The sequence below is a fragment of the Halictus rubicundus genome, chromosome 7, assembly GCF_050948215.1.
Source record: "Halictus rubicundus isolate RS-2024b chromosome 7, iyHalRubi1_principal, whole genome shotgun sequence".
NCBI lineage: Eukaryota > Metazoa > Arthropoda > Insecta > Hymenoptera > Halictidae > Halictus > Halictus rubicundus.
In genome coordinates, this window is record NC_135155.1 from 7366238 (window position 1) to 7388790 (window position 22553).

Below are 22553 nucleotides of genomic sequence, written 5' to 3' on the forward strand. Positions count from 1 at the left end.
CCGCCAAAACTCCGAAACACCGTATTCTTCCCCTCCTCTATTCTTCTATTCTTCTACTCGTCTTATGCCGCGTTTAGAACCGAGAGTCCATGCTCGTTCTTCTCCCCACTTTACAAAAATTCGTGCTTGTTGTTAGACGCTTGAAATCGTTCAACCTCATACACCCATACCTTTTGATCCTGTGACTTCCTAAGGTTAAAACTTGGATTTTCAGCATTGTCTCGCCAAAAACTACAGAATTACATAAAAAAAAGTTAAAATTTTCTGGCTTCCTGAAGTGAAGTTTAACCAAGTGTGTTCAGCAAATGAGGCATACATGGATAAAAGGTTAGAATATTCGTCTTCCGTTGGTTGGAAGTAACAGGTCCCGTTGAAACCCATTTTCTATTGTATCTAATTGCCTATTAGAGTCCGCGGAGATCCTCCGGAGAGTCCTCAAGGGTAACGAACGTACGCAGTGTTACACAAAATGGTTCTGATGTTGCGAACGGCCGAGAGAGAGAGAGAGAGAGAGAGAGAGAGAGAGAGAGCCAGTTTCAAAGTTTCCGGATAGAGTTTACCGAGTATGGAGAGAACGTTAACGGAAAATTTAAAGTAGGATGCTAGAGTCCGAGGGTAATAGAGCGTTCTAGAGTTACATTTCGGAACTATCAAGAGAGTTAGTCGTAAACCGAACTAACGGATAGCCAGAGTGCAAACGCTTCCAACACCGTTCTCTCGATATCCCTTCATGTAGGTGCAATCATGATTTTTTCTACCAATTATAGCAGTACTCTTCCCCTTACGAAAAAAATTGTTTAAATAGACTGTACACAATACGGCTCCTGCAGTAGCAAGTACAGTCTTCTCAAACAATATTTCGTACATTTACTGTCCACTTCCCGTCACATAAAATACATATATAGTGTCTTTTTGGAGACAATAATTCCGCACAATGAAAACGTCAATATATCTAGATAAAGTACGAATAAAAATTAAAAGAATTATTGATAAACCACGTGGATTATATAGAAACAACATTTAGCTTCGTTCCAGTGGTTCCTCAATAATTCTCTGAACGTCTGGATCAAAGTACACTGAATTCTCGATATTTGTCAACAACACGGGTCTTGCCAGCGTCATATATCGTCCAAGAGCCGTGTTATGTTTACACTCTTCGGCGGCAGAGGCCTCTCGAGCTCCGCGGCCCCTCACCGGGTATACCCCGCGGTAGTGGGGATAATTCCGCGACGTTTATCATCCAGGCCTTGGCGACATATATAGAGACATCACTGTACCTACCACTAAAAATATGTTGCCTCCACACAACCCTGAGAAGTACACTGGTTCCCAGCGTTAATAAACGAAACTGTATCGGGAGCCAAAAAATATTTAAGTTTTCCGTTCGGGCGGCCAGGGATAATTCGACAGGCGATATGTACAGTGTCGGTCGGCAGGGCGCCTAATAATTCATCGGGAGCCCGGCCACATATTGCAATGAACATCGCATAGGTAGGTTGTCGGCCGATCCCGCTTTTCATTTTCCGCATGGTATCGCGGGAATCAGTCGAACGTCTGCGCGCACCGGCTCGAAAAATCGGGACGGTTGATTGCCGGGCGTCGGACAAGCGCCGTACGAAATATAATCGTGGGGAGGGTGGGGGAAGGCCTCGATTATTAAAACGAGCTGCGAACGCTTCATTAAAATGTTCATCGAAATTATCGCATTAAAATGGGCTTAATTACGGTCCGGCGGCGAGCGCTGCGCAACGCGAGAGAGAAAGAAGAGAAACAACGAGGGGAGAGTAGGCGGGGCGGGGAGGGGGAGGGGGTGCGTTCTATTAACTCGCCATCATCGGCGACGATCACGCTCGCGGAATTATTTGGTCGATAGATCATCGGCCAGTGAAAAACGAAGTCGAAGTCAGTCGCGTCGGGACGCGATCGATGCCACGAGATATCGCAAATTGGTATTAGCGGGCAATCGAGCACGAAATAAACAATCGCATTTAAACGCGGATCTCCTGGCCGCGAGCGAGCCGCCATGCCGTCGTCCATTTGTCAGGGAATATCACATTTTTCCGCTCGGCTGGCCGAGCCGGGGAGCCCTTCCCCACACGCTCCTGCACGTGTACATCGCGAAATAAATCGCGGCAAATAAAGAAAACGCCAAGATACAACCCCCACCCCCCCCTTACGACCCCATCATCCCCTACCTCCCTCTGCGATTCCTTCTTTTTTTCCTCTTGCTTCTTCACGGACGTTTCCTCTCGCAGTAGACTTCCTCTCGTTGTCTCGCGAGAGCCCGGCTCCTCTAGGAGTTAGGGGGCGGAAGAGAGGGTGGGAACCGAGGGTGAACCGAGGGTGAACCGGGGATGAGACGTGGGTGAGCTCACCTTCGCGTTCTTACTCTTTTACTTCGAGCTAGGTGGTATTGTACTCTCTTTTGGTATTTCTAATAACTTCTTCTTCCTTCTCTCCTTCCGGCAACCCTCCAGCCTTCTTTGCACCCCTTCCGAGCCCACGACGTTCCGTCTTTCGTGCTTTTACCCCCGCCAGCATCCGAGACGGCCGCGTCTTCTTTCTTTCCGTCTTCCCCGCGTCTGGACTTCACAATACCGGCAGTAATCCGACACTATCGGACCTCCTTCCTGCCATCCTCTTTCTCCCTCCCTCCTTCTCCACCCCTCTCTCTCTCGCTCTCCGCCCCTCTGGATTCTCCTCCGTCTCCAGGCTCCTGACGTCGTCTCCGAACAACAATTACTCCGCCATATTGTCCGCTCTCCTATATCGTAAACGAAAGAGGAGATGCGAGAGCAACCCCTGCGAAAGACTGATGGATCGGATAGAGACGGAGAGACGCGGCGGGATCAAGTTTTTAATCACTCTCCAATGTCAGTGGAAAAAGAAATGCGAGGCGCGCGGAGCTGGCCCGTGCCTTTTTTCGAGAGAGGATCGCAGCAAAGGCGCGGGAATCGACGCCGTTCTTCCTTTTTCCTTTCCCCGGCACCGACTGTCTGGTCTGCTGTCTTCGAGGGATCCTACGGGGGATGCTCAGGGCGAGGGGATGAACGTCGATGATATCCCCTCGCCTGTACCTCGATTGTTCTTTGGTCGGATGATCTGTGAAATCGGAGTTTATCTGGGCTCTGTCGATATTTGAAAGTGAGCTTTAAAAACCGATTTGTTTGAACCAATTTGTGTGTAAACGGAAGTAATTGTTTTATTTAAACTGTTGAACGCACCATACGAAAATACTGAAACGCACTTCTCGAAGAAGAATTTCATAATGCAGCAATTTATAAATACATTTCTTCGAATCACTGTAATATCTATCACTGTATTAGTCCAAGCTGAAAATACGCGGCCATCGCGGATTCGCCGCAGCTGATTTCGCAACGTTCGCCGAAAATTCGGAATCCGTGTAAAACCCGGGCATTCAGCGTTATCAGAATTCGTTAGAATCATCCCGCACGCAATTCAAGTTTCTGTGTGCTTCATTATAGTTCCAGTTTATTTGGGGGATTAGGATCACCGGTACTCTGCTTAGTGAATCCTGCCTATAGTTCCGAGGTGGAAAGTTGCAAAGCCATGAATATTCAGAGTGCAGCGGCGGCGGTGGCGTCGGTGGGATAGCGATGTAACGTTTGGAAAATGGTGGCTTATTTGATCGATAGCTCGAGCATCGGGGAGCATAATCGACGTGCAGAAAAACCCGGCGAAGTGGTTGCGTGCGAACGGGACAAGGTGCAACAAAACGCGACGATGTAACTGCGGAAATTGTGGTTCTGACCAGTGCTAGGTGCATTTGAAATGAAACGTGTTGAAAATACTTTTTGCGATACTTCTAGTTATATAAGACTCAAGATTTATTCTATCTCTTAGTTTTGTATAGAATGTGTCAGATACGACTATTAGAAATGACATTCGTTTTTCTAGTAACATTCGTTTTGCCAATAAGCTCCCTGTACGATGTATAAAATCAAAATATATATTTCAAATAACGGTTAAACTTCACCTTGGGAACCCAGACATGTTTAACCCTTTTTTATATAATCCCGTACATCTTGACGAGAAAATGGCAAATATCGAAGTTTCAAGGCGAGGAATTCACTGTTTCAAAAGTTATGCGTGTTGAAAGTTGAGCGATTACACGTTGTTGGAGCTGTCGTCGCACAGTAATTAAAATATAGAGAATTATATACGGGATCTCAAAGGGAAGATATAATTCAAGGTGAAGTCAAGCCCAAATAACTACTTGAAGTTCTTGCTGAGAAATATTTAATTGAAATATACGTCAAATATTTTTGTGAAGTCAAATAAATATTTCGAATAGTGTTTTCATTCTTACGGGAGTAAATAATTCTTTCGAATTAACCAATGTAACGAAAAATAGAAAATAGTCTCTGAAAATATTTTTACCCAGCACTGACAGTTCTGACAGGTGCGCGCGCGCATTGGGGATGGAATATTGTTCTATAGACAGCCCCCATTGTCTCTTACCCTTGGGTTATCATTATCTCTCTGTCTTCACCTACGTACTGAATTATAGATTGACCAGACGGCGACGCAGACGTCTGCAGAAGAAACTTTAAAGCGGACAGTTTTCCTATTAACAACACCGCGCGGAACGGCAAAAACAATGGACGGTAAAAGAAACGGACACGGAAGCATTAATTAGCGGTTTTTTTTTCGACGTCGGGGAAAATAAATATTGTCGACCACCGGGATGGCCGCGCCTGTTACCTACAACCGAGCTTCGAATAAAGAGATTTTCATTTTTGCTACATCCTCGCGAGCCACCGTAATTATAAGCGAACTTGCGTTCCTTTAGTCGCTACCGTTGGACAGTTTTCTCGTGGGTTTTTGGATTACGTTTTTTCCTGGGTTATTCTGTGGTTTTTTCTGTTGCTCGCTTTTCCCTTGCTGTGATTATTGAATGTGTAGGGTATTATTAGTTACACGATTTGAAATTGGTTTTAGAGTGCTGTAATAGCTGTGATTGGATTAAGGATTTTATGGAATATTGCAATGGGCAGAAAATATCCGATCAAACAAACCTGACAAACAAATCTGTCGCTATTACGTCGTGGACCTGTATACAAAATGAAAATTGTCTGTATCAGCAAGTACAATATTTTTAATATTTTTTTCGGCTAAACTTTACTTCAGGAAACCAGACATTTTTAACTTTTTTGCATGTAATCCTGTAGATTTTGGAGAGAAAATGTCGAAAATCCAAGTTTTAGTCGTAGGAAGTCAGTAGTTCAAAAGTTATGCGTGTGTAAAGATGTGCGATTTTCAATGTTTTTGACAAGTAAGTGCCCTGCCATATTGGTACGTACTCAGGTATCGCCCAATGAGCAGAGCGGCGAGGAGATTGGCTCGTTAGACGACGCGCGACGCTGAGTACATACCAACATGGCGGCGCCCTAACCTGTCAAAAACGCTCAAATTCAAACACGCATAACTTTCGAACCAGTGAGTTCCTAACATTAAAACTTGGATTTTCGGCAACTTCTCGCCAAAATCTACAGGACTACATAAGAAAAAGGTAAAAATTTCTGGTTTCCTGAGGTAAAGTTTAATCTTTTTTCCTGCATGATGTTAAAAGATGTTGTTTACTTCTTTCGATTTATTTTTGCATAGAACCACCTCTCTGCCCGGTTGTCCTACAATTTCCGCTCCACCCTGTACAGTAAACCAATCCTTCCAGGTTCATGAAGAAGCTTAAGTCTTTCGACCCAGTTTTCGACAAGTTGCACCATTTTCAGGATGCACCGGGACTTTTCCTGGTAACTATATTTAACAAGTACTCGCTGAAGAACACAGACAATACCGTGTCGGCTCGTAACGTCGCGCCGAACGTCGCAGTAACCGGTCCCACGGTATAATAACTTACGACTGTCGTTATCGCCCCGCTCTCGGCTGATTAACTTTACGCCCCATCCTTCCCTTGGTCATCCCCTGTCCGCGTTCTCGATTTCCGGCCGAGCGTTTTATGTTGCTCTGAAATAAAACTGCTCCCGGTCGTCTCTCAATCAGATGCCATTCATGGGATCGTAAAGTAAACGGGCAACGCGCTATAGCGCCCGCGAGAGACTTTGTGTATCCGTGGCCCAATGAGCCGAGATTTATTCGCGACTTGATCTCTCGCGATGTTAAAACTACTCATCTAACTCTCTTCCTCACTCTCTGTCTCTCTCTCTCTCCCTTTCTCTCTCGCTCAGCTCTCGTCAAATTACGCGACCTACCTCGAAACGGATTTACATTCGCATCCACGGCGAAAGCTCGGCAAATTTGCTCTCTCGACTGACGTGGACACACCGACGAGCCCCGTCGAGTTTTCACCGGTTGATTCTCCTCCTATTCGCTCATGCCCGGATGGTTTTTCTTATGGAAAACAGGCCCGCTGACGTTCCGCCAGCGGAATGTGACTTCTGCTCTCTTAGGATCATCTTCTTATCGCAGAGCTCTATTAGAAGCGCTTGTCGGGATGATGGAAACATGCGTAAGTCGCGTGGCGCGTTTGTGAGACCGGTTGCCGTGAAATTGTGTGTGCTTTATGTATTCTCTGAGGACTCTACGAAACAAACATGAAAAATAATGATTTTCCACGGAGCTACATCAATTGCAAGAAACAGGATTCAAGTGGATATTTCGCCTTTCTCTTAATGGTTTTAACGGGTTGAATGTAATATTTCAATACCGGCGAATTCTTCGAATCTTTCCGCTGTTGAATTGAATTTATAATATTTTTATAAGATAATTAAGGGAGGTTTCAAACCGTATCCGAAGTGAGAGAACGATGGGAAATTGTACTAACCTGTAATTGTATTGCAATGTATGAAAAAGTGTTCCGCAGAATTAATTTCAGAGCTTATATCGCATAAAGAGCCGAAAGTTAAATACCCTCCACAGTATGAGTGCTAATTAATTCCGCCAGACGTATGGAAAATTAAATACGCAATGATGGATACTTTCCACGGGATTTTCAGTACTTCCAGGATATCAAAAATAACCATTTATTAATTGATTTCCCTGCTCGCATAATTATTTGAATTTGTAAAGATTTCAAGAAGAAGGATCTTTAACGTTTCATTCTTTTCCACAATAAAAATCGATCTTCGAAAAAATGGGGTTCAGGGTAATGGAAGTAGTGGCTTCACGCTTTAAAATGAGCCAAGGCAGACTTCCCTACGATTCTGTTTTACGAAGTCACAGCGGTTCAAAGAAATTCTCAATCGAGCTAAATCTTGCAGATCAAGCTAACTTTTCGATTTCATTTTATTCTGCTTTATGAATTTTGGGGACATATTTGCCAAAGCTGTACCGGTTTTCTGATAGTTAGGGCAACGAGTATACTTCGTCTCGGAACCAGGAAACAGGAGCCAGTCGACAGGGGAAGTAAGATAGTCGGACTAGTGCTCCCCGACGTCTGACTCAACACCGACAGCTACCACTGCGGAGGCCGTACGCAGGCAACGGCGGTAAATCGTGGCATTTACGACTGGGTTCGGGCGCGAGACACGCGGAAGAATATCCGCAACCGCGTGCTAGATCGATACCACGGGACGACGGTGTTCCTATTCAGCCTTTTATGGGCATCGCCGTACTAAAGGCACTAAAAGGCGCCGCGCACTGTGAAATGAGCCGTGCTGACTTCGCCGCGATTCGATTGATCCCGTGACGCTGTTCCGTTCCGCCGCTGTATCGATACCGATGATAATCCGTGCCTCGCATACGCAATCCAAACTATCCAGGCAGACCACAGCAGCAAAAACATCGTCGTCGAGCTGGCTCGCCGATAACACTCTTTATCTCGTGTTATTGTTCCTGGTTCACGCTATCCGCGAGAACGATCACTGTGTTTCTAGCTATTCACTAGCCAATATGTAAGATTACCTTATTGATTGGGTACCATTATTTTTTTAATTTATTAACGAAACCAAAAAATTGTCACTAGGACAATTAGCATCAATCAAGAATTTTTGTTTCATCGAATGTCACCCCAGCAATTTTAACATGTTCAATGATCCCATAAGGAAGCCGAAGGCATCGAGGGGTTGAAACAAATTAGAATACATTTTACAAACAAGAACAAAATAGTCACAATTATTTTATGCAGTAGAATATATATATGAATATTCATCTAAATGGATATACATCAGATATATTTATTTAATTCGAATGTAATCCTAGCAATTTTATCTACTAAATGACTACAAAGATAGGAATAGCATCAAGGGGTTGAAACAAATTAGAATAAATTTCGCAAACATGAATCAAATGTTCCCAATTATTTTATGCAGTAGAATGTCCAAGCACATTTATCTGTTTATGATAACAGGCTCCGGAACTCCGTTCAATACCTCGTACCAAGCTTCCAATACAACTAACCCCATCCCATGACACCAACGCCAGCCAGCAACACCCTGTTACGTCTTCCAAGAGGCTCGATCGGCAATTTCAACCCCAACGTGAGATCTCCCTGCCTTGCCGACGGCTCTCAGTAAAACTACCCCCTGTACTATCGACGTTCTCCCGGCAATGCGAATTTCCATCCCCTATACTGTTTTACCCTCGGCAGTCGCGCGCCCTCTAAAAGACAGAGTTCCAACAAAATTTCCCAAGGTAACGTAACAACCCTGAAAGATTCAGTCGTTCGATCAATCTAAAAACTACCCCTTAAAGCCTTCTCTCTCTCTCTCTCTCTTTCTCTCTGTCTCCCTCTCTTCGGGAGGGGATTCGATAATTTCGATCCCTACGAAACGCAACTCGGAGGAATTTTTATGCGCCGTTTTATCCGAGATAGTCGATGAAGTTTTTTTTCCCCGTGAAATTACCGGTCGAAAAATCTAGGTCAGCCGAGCGAAACGCTTCGTTTTATTGCGTAGTATAAAGAATTCAGAACGTTCCCCTTCCCCGTTCGTTTTTTTTTCCCCCGACGAGATTCGCGAGTGCATAACGTTGAAGATAGATCGTCGAGATTGTTTCCGGGCGGCGAGCATGAAAAATATAAACGGCGCATGATACACGGCCGGGTCGAAAATAAATTACCCACCCCCACGCGCGACGTGTCCCGTAATCACACGTACCGGACCAAGTACCGTTTTGAACTTTCCAGGTCAAGAAAACTCGATGCCGGGGCAGAGTGGCCAATTCAACTGCTGATGAGCTGCTACGTGAGATGGACCTCTAATACCACGAATTCCCGACAACCTACCGGGCGAAAAGACCCTCCCTTCATCGGGGATCTACCACCGAGCCTTTGATTGTTGTCGATGGAATTCAGATTCGAACATTTTCCGCGAGAATTTACCGACGACTTTGCTCACCGTGTCCGTGATGTCCAGCAACGATATTCGCGATTTTTCGGTTGTTATTCCATAGACGACAAGAGAAAAAGACGAAAATGAAAGTAATTGTGGAGGGATGGAAAATGGGAAACTGCAGAATGGCCCCGAAGTTACTGGGCCGTTTACAACTCGAATTTGTTTGTAAAAAAATAAATGTGAATTTTAAAAAAGGAGAGGGATTTATTTATTAAATTATTTATGTAAGTTTCTTGAATCTTTTGATTTTTAGGCCACAGGTGTGTTGGAATAGTGTATTCGTAGCTGTATGTCAATATTAGACTGCGGATTTTTAGGTAAAATAAAAATTGTCAAGGTGCAAGAGCTGGACGTTTATTTCTTTTTCCAATAATTTCGTAGGGGTATTAATACAGAAGTATTTTGAAGTTCGTGTACCTATTATTGTTATCATTCGTTTACCTAATATTTTGGAGTGTGGAAGGAAAAAGTGTGGAGCAAAAATCATGCAACACCCCGACGCACGTGCACACAACATTCGCTTTGTGACACTTTCGCGTGAAGTAAACAACGAATGCGGAGAATTGGAGGTCGCGTTCCGGTCGCCCGAGGAAATAAATGATGCAACAGTTCGCGAACGCCTAGAGTACGGAAACTAATCCGGGCGATACGCTGCCAAAATGCGCGTGCGGTATTTTCGTGATAAATAACGTCACATTTGTAAGGTCGTACCTCGTGAGCGGAATGCTACGCGGCCACCACAAAAGAGATAATAACTCTTTAATGCTCACTCTTACCCGCGTGCCACATAAATCTGCCCGGCATTCCTCTGAATATGCAAATCGTTCCCATTATCGCAACGTGCTGCTCAAAAACCTTCGGCTACGCCGCGCCGGCCATATCTAGCGAGCCCTGTAGAATTTTTCTATCGTTAATCGAACATTTCGAGAACCATTTAAACCCTCATTTTCGAACTACCCCCTGTTTTATGGGAGGGCTGCTGGGAACGAATTTCTGGAAAACATTTCACCCGAATGGTAATACTCTTTTTCCGTGGGTGCATGTTCTACCTTCGAATTTGTCTTAAACGTCTCTCTGGTAGAACCAACTTGGAGGAAAGTGTTACTTCTTTAGCCTTGCTGTTAACCACTGGCACATTTACACTAGACCATTTGAAAATGGAGTAATGGTTATATTTTTTCAAATTTCTCATTTACTCTCTTCTACTAGACTTCTAATATTCTAATACGTCGTATTGTGACTGTCATACGTGCACACATGTACTATGCACATGTACTAGTCATGTACATAGTCAGAAGGTTTTTTGAAAATAAAGTGATTTCTCTATATATGTTCCCAAGGCATGGATGATAAATGTCGCGGAATTCTCCCCACCACCGCGGGATATACCCGTGAGAGACCTCGAAGCTCGAGAGGCCTCGGACGCCGAGGAGTGTAAACATAACACGGCTCGGGTATGTCTATGTATGTGTTGATGACATATATCGAGAATTCACTGTATAAAGGAGTAGAACGACTTATAACAGGTTCCAAAAGCTTGGAGGGGAGGAGGTTTCCAAACTTGGGGGTTTCTAGAACTCACCACAACACATTCCGACCTACAATAACATGCCATAATCAGATCTCTGTAGATCCAGCGTCTCGCAGTGGCGATAACGGTGCAACACTCGATAAATCCCATCTAAATCTCGGCCCTAAGTGAAACAGTGTACCGATTACATCAGCCTGCGTCGTTCTCCGTGGCCCTCGGGCCTCGGGAATATTTTTCCGGGCAAGATTGAAAGCCGGCCTGTGCCCGAGGGAGCAACATTTCCGAAAAATCGTGGCGGGGGTAACAGGGTTCAATCACTTTCGCCCGTTTATCACTCCTTATTATCGTCGCTATGGCATCGGGCGTCCTCCGTCGAACATATTTTTCCTCGGTATTTCTAGATCCCTTTGAAAGCCTTTAACGATCCCATCACCCAAGAGCTCTGGCGCACGGAGAGCGCGAGAGAGCGAAAAAGACGAGTAAAAGAGAGCTAGGAAAAGAGAGAGAGAGAGAGGGAGAGAGAGAGAAAGAGAGAGAGAAGGATCCAGGGCCAACGGGCGAGAAGACGTTCGTAAACAGCCGTGTCTGCTGGTCTCGGCTCTCGTAGATCACGTTCGGTGTCTCAGATTGTTTTTGCTTTCGGCATCATCCAATAGAAAAACGGCGCAGGCTCTCTGGTTCGCGCCATATTGAAATCTACATAGATATCCAGGTGTATACAGCAAGAGGGGCGGGGGCGGGAGTGAGGGGTTACGTACACTCGGCTGCACGCGTACCTACACCCTACACGCCGAAAGGGACGGGGGCGGGTCGAGAAAGGTCTTAGGGGTCTCTATTGGATTACAGAACAAGCGGCTAGCACTCAAGCCTCCGTAACCCCCGCCTCGCTCCGGGCAAAGTAGTTTAGCTTTCGAGTATAGCCTTACCTATCTAGCCTTAGCTTGCCTGTCCATCCGTTACGTTATGTATCCAGGATCCACCCTAACCTCCCTGACCCCTCGTAGCAACCCCCTCGAACCCCACCCCCAGGAGCGGGCGCAGACGTTTTCCTCCGTTTTCTTCGACGTGAACGTCGACCCCCGACGTCACGGACCCACGCAGCTAAGGAAAATAAAGGAGCGGTTACCTACGGGCCAATCTGCACCCACGCAATTTATGCGCGTGTGTTAGGGGTAGATCGTCACCCCCTTGCTGCCCCCTTCGCTTTCTACTTTCTTCATTCAGCCGTTTCCAGCTTTACTCGACGCTTATTTAATAAGAATAAGTTTCGTGGGGTGGTTGCTTTGAATACCGGTGGTGAGCCAATTGTTAGCATTTTTTGCACAAAATGTGTTTAGATTAAAGCTGAAACTTTCTGCACCCACATCATTTATGTACGTGTGCTAGGGGTGGTTCATCCTCCTCCTTCTACCCTCTTTGCCTGTATTTTCTCCATTGTGCCATTTCGAACATTACTCGAAGCCTATTTATTCAAGGTAAATATACTGAACCTTGGAACGGTTGCTTTAAATACAGGGGACTATTAAATTGTTAGAGCTACTTGCACAAAGTGTGTTTGATTGTTTGAGAATATATATATGTACCTTTTGTTGTAGTCTGTGTACAGAGTTGCGATTTACTGTTTTTGAACATGCTGTAGATTTTGGCAAGAAAATGCCGAAAATCCAAATTTCAATCCTAGGCGATCACAGCTTTACACAGGCATAATTTTTGAACCAGTGATCTCCTAGGATTGAAACTTGGATTTTCGGCACTTTCTCGCCAAAATCTACAGGATTACATAAAACAAAGTTAAAAATATCTGGTTTCCTGAAATGAAGTTTAACCTAGATTTTCTTACTAATAATATTCAGTGTTTTCTCTTTTCTTTTATGTTTACATGGGTTGCTTTGAATTTATCCCCCTCGATACTCTACCCAAGGCGAATCGATCCCACGTAGTCGAGGATATTCAAGAGGAGTGTAAGGAATGCGGTGTCAGTATATCGGTTAACTGTTTTGGATAAGTATTCGTAGTATGTTGAGTATGGGGCCGAACCGGTGCTGCGATCAGGGGCGGGTTTAGGCGAACGCACGTCGGGAGTTCGCGGCAGTTTGACGTTCATTCGGGAACGCTGGTAGAATTTGATCGGACGATTTCTAGGGTACTTCGGTGTGTACTTTGTTTTTGAGTTAGGCTGAGGTTTTATGGCGCTTTGCTTCGGGAACTTTAGCCTGTAATGGTCCGTAGATATTTAAGGTGGAATGGTAACGTCGAAAGTTTACGATTACATTGCCCGTTTAGCACATCCAGCACGTTCGCGATTTTTAAAAATTCTCAAAACCAACTATTCAATGCGAATCGATAAAATGGATATCTTTTTTTGGAATTGCATGAACTAAAGAGTGTTTTCTTCGAGTATAGTTTCACTGAATGACTTTATTTGAATCTGTTTCTACCTACAATTATTTTTTTTTTTTTGTAATAGACTTCTGCGGTAGTTATTTTTAACGAATTGATTTCCACACCAGCACCCGTACAAGTCTCAAAAAATACTGAACAATTTTAGTTAAACAGAAACTAGAAAATGGAAGTTTGTCGTAGTTATTAATCTACCAATAGGCTTCTGACAAATTCCATCGAGTATTTGAAAAAAAAAATGGTTGACAAATGGTTGAGTAAAAGAAAATTCAAAAATAGAAAATTGTACGATAAGACGTCGAATCGAATTTTCGTAAGGCCAAATATCCAAGGACTCGTCCGCCCCTCGAATGCTTCATAAATTTCAGAAGACAACCAACGACGTGGGGTTCTTAATCCTCTCTCCCCGAAACTATAGTACCGCGTTCTCCGATATCAAAGCACCCTCGAATCAACCCCTAATGGAGTTAAGCTCTCTATTTGTCAGGAGAAATTTCGTAGAATCTTCCACGCGGAGACTGACATCGTCTCGTAACACGAGCAACGGGGCGTGGGAAAAACCAACCGAAAAGTGTCGTAATTCGTCATCCGTAGATCGGTTAAGTTTAACACGATGTTATTAAAGTAGTAAATTACATTCCAGCCTGGGATATGGATTAGACGTCGTCCGCCTGGTGCTGCTGGAACTCCACAAGTCGAAGTAACAGTTCATAGCGTCACGGAACCAAAATTGGAATTCTGTCCTACGTGGAGCGGATTTTGAAGCAGCTTCTAATTTTCGGTATTGTCAGCTCGGATGTTCAACGTTTCGCCGAGAACTCATGATCCCGACACAGATGATATCGCCCTGTGCGCGATCTACAAAAACTCGCTGTGTTTCCTCTTGATCTGTTTGTACTCTTCTGTCTTTCATAATTCACCTTTAACCTTCTATTTGTCTTGGTCTGTCTTTATTGTACTGTATTTGTTGATTTCAGATACAACAGCCTAATAGACTCTAAACCTAAACTCCTGCCCTGTGACCCTGTACCTGGTAACCCTAAGCTCGGATTCAAGTACGTCGCGGGGGTGACAGGGCACACAACGGAGCCAGCGTCGCGACGTCTAATCCATATTCGAGCGGGGGATGAAATTTACTACTTTAATAACACGGGGTTCCGGGTCTTGTGCGCGGCCACATCCGCGTGCGCTTATGCATATAGCTGTGTGGGGGGGGGTGAAACGCCGGTGCAACGGTGATGCAACGGGGTGTGAGGGAGGGGGGGGGGGGGGGTGTATGACGCGCTGCCACGTCCCACAACTTGCAGCGGGAGCCAGTGTCCGACAGCCGGGGAACGATTTCGAGTATTTGGGTCAAGTTGCGCCCGTTGTTTGTTGCTGGCGACGACAAGCGCCTCCAGAACGTAAATCCGGCCGACGCGCTGTCGGGAAAGTAGCGGCCGCTAATTTAACGGTGTAATATGACGCCAGAAGTTGCCCGGTTGCCCTGTTCATGATATTTCTGCGGAAACGGCCGCCGTTTCGTTTCATTTCGGGAACACTCCGAACGACAACGGAATTTCGACTTGTTCCAGACGGGTCTCTCCTGGCGTGGATCTCTCCTCTCCCCCCCCCCCCCCCCCCCCCCCGCGGAGAAAACCCGCGCGAGCTTTTAATGGGAACTGTCGGTCGTCGTCGGCCTGTTTTTAGCTAATTTTGTCCGTCGAAGGACCGGGGCGCTTGTCAAAATGTTTCCGCAGCAATTTGTTACATCGCGTGCAACTCCATTTCCTAGGTAAAATAGTGTTTTATTTAAACCGTGAGACCACGATTATTCGAAATAGTACTGCCAATACTCCTCCCATAACTTTTATTTGCAAATTCAAGTGCTTCTGAACCAGATAAAAATTGTTTGTCTGTACAGGGTCGTACAGGGCATAACATAAAATTTTATTAACCTTTCTAGAATAATATTCAAAATAATTAACCCGAGGAAGTTCAAGGGTGGGATGTATTAATATGGGATTCAATAAGGGAAGATTCTGTTTTCGCAATTGCGCCATTGTGCATCGCGCAACCGTGCAGCCTTGCACATTGCGAGAAGTTCTGGTTGCGCCGCGAATTGTTGCGACATTCTGCCGGGACTGGGAAAAATCTACGCTCGTTATCAAAAGCGCGTCGAGTTTACAGCAACATTATTAGGGGAGTAAAGTTCGTCTCGGTTAGGATGTGGGTTGGGTCTCCTTAAGACTTCCCCGGGTCGTGTGCTTCCCCGCTTGGAGCACTTAGAATCAAAGTAGCGTCTATATGCGTCGGAAGGTAAACAGGTCACTCTCGGGCGAGATTGCAGTCGCGCCAGATGTAACGTCTTTAAAATAGTGCTCGAGCAAAAATCTGTAATTCCACATCGGACTGTAAACTCGCAGACGGAACCACTTAGACCGACCAATGCTTCTACGTCTAAAAATCATTCCTTGCACGTACCTCAGAATGAAAATTCGCCATCACCCAGTAGGATGATCCTCCTGTTTTTTAAAAATTCCAAAAATATCCCAAAACCTAGTACAATTTTTTAGAATTGTATTTTACACATTTATATATTAGTTCCCAAAGGAATTATTTTTCTCTCGGTGAGTTTTGTTCACGATTCAAATTTTAACGATTATTGAAAAATTCAAGTCTGTATCAATGCATTACACATTTTTAGAAAGTATTTAATAATCGCATGTATGCAGGTAAAGCGTTAGAATCCACGAATGATATTCGCGTGAAACCATAAGTTAAGGGCACCGATTTACGAAATAGTTGAAGCAGTAGTCGAGTTTCAGCCATCACGGAATTGCTAATTCGAGGACATTAAATATTAAAGTATTCTGCTTCTTCCACCACAGTTTCCCAAGATACCGCGTTGGTCACTATACCCCGAAGTTCTGATTAGATCAACGCCGTCTAACTCCGGGAAGATCTGCGAATTGGCGACGAGATTTGCGTTAACTGTAACACGACGTTATTAAAGCAGTAAATTCTATCCCCTAAAGGATACGTATTAGATCCGCTTTCCTCCTGATTAGTTCAAACATCTAAAATCAAACTGACGTTTCACCGTGCTGGATCTCTGCTGGATCTTACGAGGCAAAATTGCTTGATTTTTTGAAAGTGCAATCTACGATGTCTCTAAATATAAAAATGGACGAAGTGGGTCACAGAAAAGACGTACACTTGGTAATTGAATCACAATAATAAAGAGCGACGAATTAATTACATTAAATTTAATTTTGCAATTTTTACTCACTGCGGTACACACACATTGCCAGAAACAATTGGGAATATTTAATCCTCCCTACTATTTATAAATATATAGAAAAAACCGATCAAGATAAACCACTTAAACAACTTCCCCACGGGGTAAACAAACAACCAGAAACATTCGCGTGTCCCCATTAGCACGCGGCGCCCGCCGTATATCAAAATTATTCCTTGCGCTAGCAACTACAATTTATCAAGAATAATATTATTATTAAACAGGCAATTTTGGTGGGTTTCGCGAAGCAATCGCCGCAAATACAAAACGCAGAGACCCATAAATAAGTTTAATTACATTACTATCGACAAACGGCGGCCATTACGAAGAGAAGTTTAGCTCCACGTGCACGAGGGGGTGTCTGTGCACTGGGCGGCCGGTACGAATAAAATCAATTGTAAATCATATCCCCGGCCCGGAACCCATAAATCTGGTTCCGGGCATATCGTAACTTTATTCCGCGTTTTATTCCGTCAACATGGTTTCGTCGCATCCGGCCCGCGTCCCATTTCCTACGAACTTTGTCCGCGAGCAAATTCTACGCCAATTTCGATTTCCGCTTATTTCCACGTAACGACTACGGCCCTGCCCTCCGCCGGAAAGTTCCGACGTGAAATTGTCTCTAACCGCGATCGAAGTTCGCGCGGCGGACCTATCGCCCCGCGAGGATCCAGATTTTCACGAATTTTCGGTGCACGAGAACTACCCTCCCGCCGTTTATTACACAACCCATCCATCGATCGTCCCTTGTAATTTATTACCGGATTGCGAAACTTTCCGCGGGATCAGAATTTTCGGAAACAATCGACCAAAAAAAGAAAGCTCGATCGAAATCCATTTCCTCTCGTTACTGTTTTTCACCAATTTTCAGGATTTCTTTTCAGGAAAACTATCGGCCATTCTGCATTAGGATTTTGCAAACATATTTATGGGTATTTGAAGGTCATGTGTGATTTTTTTAGAGTCAAAATATTGAAAACTACAAGAGCTGTATATTTTTTTATAGGGTACGCTTTGAAATTTATAATATTGTCAATTTGTTAGTGCAAGAGATTTTGGAACGCAAGGGGACGATCAGTGGATTAAAGACCGCAACGGCGAACTACATGGGAACAATACTGGGTCAGTAGTTTAATAGACGTGTAATATTGACAACGCTATCTTCGCTGCCATTGCAAGTTTTATGACAGCGGCGCAAGACCACGGCAATGCAGCGTTTACGCGAGTGTTGGTGCAAAACATTTCCACAACAACGAGATTCGATTTTTCGTTGGCTGTAATACGAGGGGTGTTGCCATTCGCAGCAATCATTGCTTTGTGATTGCGACCCCGATAGACAGTAATTCTGACTTTAAAAATAGAGACGAATCACGCTCGTCACTGCGCAACGACCGGTGAGAAACGAATGTCTCCCGGATGTCCTGCTTCTGTCCCTTTAGAGGAAAATAATCAAATATGAAATAGTATCCTGAATATAACACAGTATTGTTTCTAGGAATTCAAGAAATAAGACCCATTGCCCCATAAATTGCATAGCAGTCATATTGACTGCCTACTAAATTTTCAGATATATTTTGAAAAATTAAGATTTACAGAATTTTAGTTGCCTACCTGAAAAAAGGTTGCAAAATATCGACTGTGGAGGTTTCCAAAATTCAAAGGGAATTTTACTGGTTTGCAGTGTTTGATATTTAGAAGCTATTATTTTATTTAATTTCTGTATAAATGTGATTCTATAAGAATAATGACAATCTATATACAATTTTACTTTTTTCCCATGATAATATTAAATATGTGACAATACTCCAAACTTGGGACCCCGTGCCACATTTAACACCATTTATGCCTTTTTCTGACAACAATAAATTCTTAAATAGAACACTTATTTCACTGAAATAAATTTTAAATTTAAGCTGAAATATTTAATTCATCGTGATCGATTCGCCAGTGTGCTGCACCAAGAACAAAATTACTGTTTTCCTGCACTAGTTCCAGGACAAGCACCAGCGTCTGAAACTATCCGAAACAATCGCGCAAACTATTTTCACCGGTCGTTCCCTGGGACTTCCTAAGGTCATTGTTGAACGGTCCCGATAGATCGCTGGGGGAAGGGCGCAGAGGATCAGATTGAAGAAACAGAAGGACATCAGGAGTTGGGGAACGGTTAACGAGGAACTGGCGGCCGGCCAGTTAATTAAAACCAACATGCTCCTTAACTGGATTTTCCAAAGTATCATTTTAATCCACTGACCGTACACACAGACTCGTAATTGCGCGACTATAATTGCTTTCGCGCGCGACTGCTCGCAGTTGTTCACCGACAGAATGAAAAATCAATCCTTGGGAGTCCCGTGGCCCGGCAAAAGCGAATCGGTTCGCACGATTCTCCGAACAATGTTGTTACATTTCTCCAGTCGAAAGCGCGGAAGAAGATTTCTCTTGCTTATGGCATGAGCTGATATTCTCGCCGTTTTTTTTTTTCGGCATCGCGGCTAATGGTTCGGTGGCAAAGGTTTCGCGAGACGCTTGAAGCCGCTCACCACCGAATTTCCAACGGTGTCGAGAACAACCTTCTCTGCCTCTTTCGTTTTCAGCGGTTATCACGTGATACTTGACCCAATGTGCCCGCACGGACGACGGCCTAAAGGTACGTCGCGAGGGAAACAAAAGGGACGAGGCGACGACAGAAGAAACGTGACCTCGTCATTCGAATTTCTATCGTCGTCGGAGCGAACGTGCGTGTCGGGAAATGAATGCAATCCTCTCGAGATCTCCTCTGTAATTATCATTTTATCTATCCGCGGCGATAAAATAATCGCTTGAGAATTTATATTTTAATTATTCATGTTTACCGTCGCAGGAAATTCTGTGCCGGACGAGTACAGTTTTCCTGGGTACACTTTATTGTGTCAATTACTTTGTCCTGAGATCTACAAGCGATTGCTGTGCAGTCATTGTTGTGCCGTAGATTGTAGAGTTCAAAGATTAACGTAGAATCTGGAGCAAACGTGCCAAGTGATTTCTGGGGTTTTGGGTCGCAGTAATTGTGATTTATTGTGCCGTAGAACTTGTCGTATCTGGCTCTCATTATTCAGAATGGTTTTGTATGTGTGCAGGGTGTTTATTTCGAAATTTGTATATTTTACTCATTTCTTTACTTGTGAAGAAAATATTTGTGTCAACGAATTGCTCCCTTCGTATCACGAACTTTTCTGAAAATATTTCTTTATGAGTGCTAAGTATACCCATTGAACAACGAGTTTGTTGCCACAAAAGTGCATGACTCTTTATGCTCACTTCACAAATATACTGGAACCTTTCCAAAGTTTGTCCTCTTGCGATTAGTGACACCATTTGCAACGTCCATTTTATTCAGGAAACCGTGCTCGCCTACAGTGTACTCGCCTGATCCATGGGCTTGAGTATTCAGTTTATCCCTTGAACAGAAATACCTGTAAGCTCGAAATTTCCAATCGAATCTCGCCGAGAAAGCTTTTGAAACAGGACACCATGCGACGCATCCGATATTTGAAGGCAGTTGTCGATTCAACAGCTCGCAATACGATAGTTCTTCAGTTAGTTTCTGTCGATCGTCGAATTCCAGCGCTGCGTATGGCCATCGATAGCGCTTCCGCGAACGAACTTACACCTGTGTCTGATTGCCCACGTCTGTGCTAGAGTACTTGTTTGTGTTCGAATAAGCAGTAAAAATTAACTTGAAGAAGTATGTACAAAAACTATTCTTTTCTAACTGAATTAAACTATTAACGAATATGTTACGAAGGGAAATATTACATTTTTTAACTCTTGAAGTATATTAAACCTTTTTTCCAAAGATGCGCATTATACTTTCGACAATTGTACATGATTGTTGTTAATACGTCACGTTAATTGTCAATTTATTTATCCAGTAATACCGCTAGATTTTAAAGATTGTCAGTATTAATGTGCATTATTATTCGCTGGTTTCCGTCAAGCCTAACTCCATTTTCACTTCCGAGCAGTTCCTACCAAGCAGTGCAGCGAATTCTCGATATATGTCACCAACACAGGTCTTGCCAGCGACGCGTATCGTCCAGGAGACATACCTGATCCGTGTTATGTTTACCGAGGTCTTTCGAGCTTCGCGGCCACTCACGGGATATACTCCGCGGTAGTGGGGATAATTCCGCGACGTTTATCCTCTAAGCCTTGGCGACATATACAGAGAAATCACTGTATATTCATATTTTCATATTTAAAAATTCGTAAAAATAGGTAAAAGCACTTAAATATTATCATTAAACACAAAATTTTAGTGTGTTTCGCGCATTAACGCCGCAAATGACGCAGAGACCCATAATTGAGTTTAATGAAAATGTTGCGAGTAAATAGAATAAGTAAAACTTTGTCGATTAATATATCGTCAATAATTAGATACAAAGGCGCGCGAATGATGCGGCAGTGAACGCGTTACCGAATCCCATCCAAGGATCCCGTAGACCGAAACCGCAAAAGCGACGCCAATGACGCACAATCGAAACTCTCCAGCAGTTCTCGAAAGATCCTCACCCGAGAACCATCACGATACAATCATGAAGAGCGGACACAGTGCAGTTTCCCGCCGCGAATGCAGTCTAGCGAGGTCGGGGGTGGTTAAAGGTAAGGAAGAGTAGAACGAGATGAAGGAGGAAGAGAGACATATATAGAGGGGGGGGGGGGGAGTAAGGAGGGCAGGTTCGGTCGTCACTCGTAATTGGAAACTGCCGCATAATTATCCGAGCAGCGAGCAACCAGCCGGCTGGATGTTTCTTGTCCAGCTATACACATGTCGTCGTACGGAATCTCGCGATGCGGCGCGGCGGTGCGGTGGCGGCGGCGGCAGCCGGCAAAACACCGTCATTAACGTGCCTCGCTCGTCAGCCTGTGAACGATGCTTCAAGTGTCTTCGTCCCACCTCCTCTGTGCAACGCTCACCCCTCTCCGCCCCTCGGTCCCCCCTACCCCCTCCCCGCTCGTGTTCCACCCGCTCGCCATGCGAAACTCGCGGAGCCGCGGCAATTCGAAGAGCAAAGCGCCTTTGCGGTCCGGACACGGCATAATCGTTGCCACCGAAATCCGATTGCGGTTCTTCCGGCGGATTAAACGGCGCCGGTCGGTTCGCTCGATCGGCCGGATACCGCGACTCTATACCCCTAATCGGCTGCATTCTTAACACGGCCGACACGCAATCCCGGATAATGAAAATATTCGGGGGAGCTGCAGTTTGCACCGCGTCGGGAAGCCGTGTGCACCGGCCACCCCCTCACGGTTTATGTTGCTGTTGTAGTTGCAGTTTGCTGGCGATGGTGCAACCGATCCGATCGACGCAGCGAACGCCGTTAGCTCGCCAGCTCGAAAGTAATCCCCGCTGACCTGGATATCGCGCCGCTGCACGGGCCAGCATGGATGCACCCGATGCACCGTGCACGCTGCTGCTGGTGCTGCTGTTGCTGCGTCGCTGGTCTTTGCACCGATGATTTTCGGCGCGAGAGTAATCGAGGGTACCGATGCGTTTATATACGGGGTGGACCGTGTGACTTTGCCACCTTGATTGATTTGTTTCACAGGATGAATATCCTGGAAAGCGTAAGAGTTTTCTGCAGGACACATTCTTCAAGGTTTCAAGGTCGTTGTTATTTTAAATGATACGACACATATTTTTGAGTGTCAAGTGACAGCCAAGATCAAGACGTGAACAACGATCGAATACCTTCGTTTGACCTTGAGCGCCAGAAATGAATATTCTATTCGTTTTAGTGATACTCACAGAGATTGTAACGATAAAAGATGACTATGAAAGGACAAATATTGTGGACAGTGAAAGATTTTTTTCCAAGGTCAAACTTTGTAGGATGTCCAATATCATGACAAAAACAAGTAAGAATGCTAAGTGTTCCACCTAATTTGAGCACTCTAATTAAATCTCATTTATTTTATTTGTAGTAGAAAGTGGGGTGTCAGAGGGAGACATAATTAAGTTTGAGGGAGCCAATGCTGTTAAAATTAT

General features: G+C 44.5%; 2 protein-coding genes across 5 annotated transcripts in view; one reads left to right on the forward strand and one right to left on the reverse strand.

The window, feature by feature from the left end:
- The window catches only part of LOC143355683 (uncharacterized), a 44412-nt gene extending 26757 nt beyond the window's left edge, over positions 1-17655 (forward strand). The window contains exons 6-9 of the mRNA XM_076790733.1: positions 13871-13945; positions 14223-14300; positions 17410-17474; positions 17570-17655. Coding sequence (XP_076646848.1) covers positions 13871-13945; positions 14223-14300; positions 17410-17474; positions 17570-17655 — 304 coding nt within the window. The remainder of the gene's footprint in view (positions 1-13870; positions 13946-14222; positions 14301-17409; positions 17475-17569) is intronic.
- Positions 1-22553, reverse strand: part of Ten-a (Teneurin-a transmembrane protein) — a 1070822-nt gene that overhangs the window by 721168 nt on the left and 327101 nt on the right. The window lies entirely within an intron of this gene.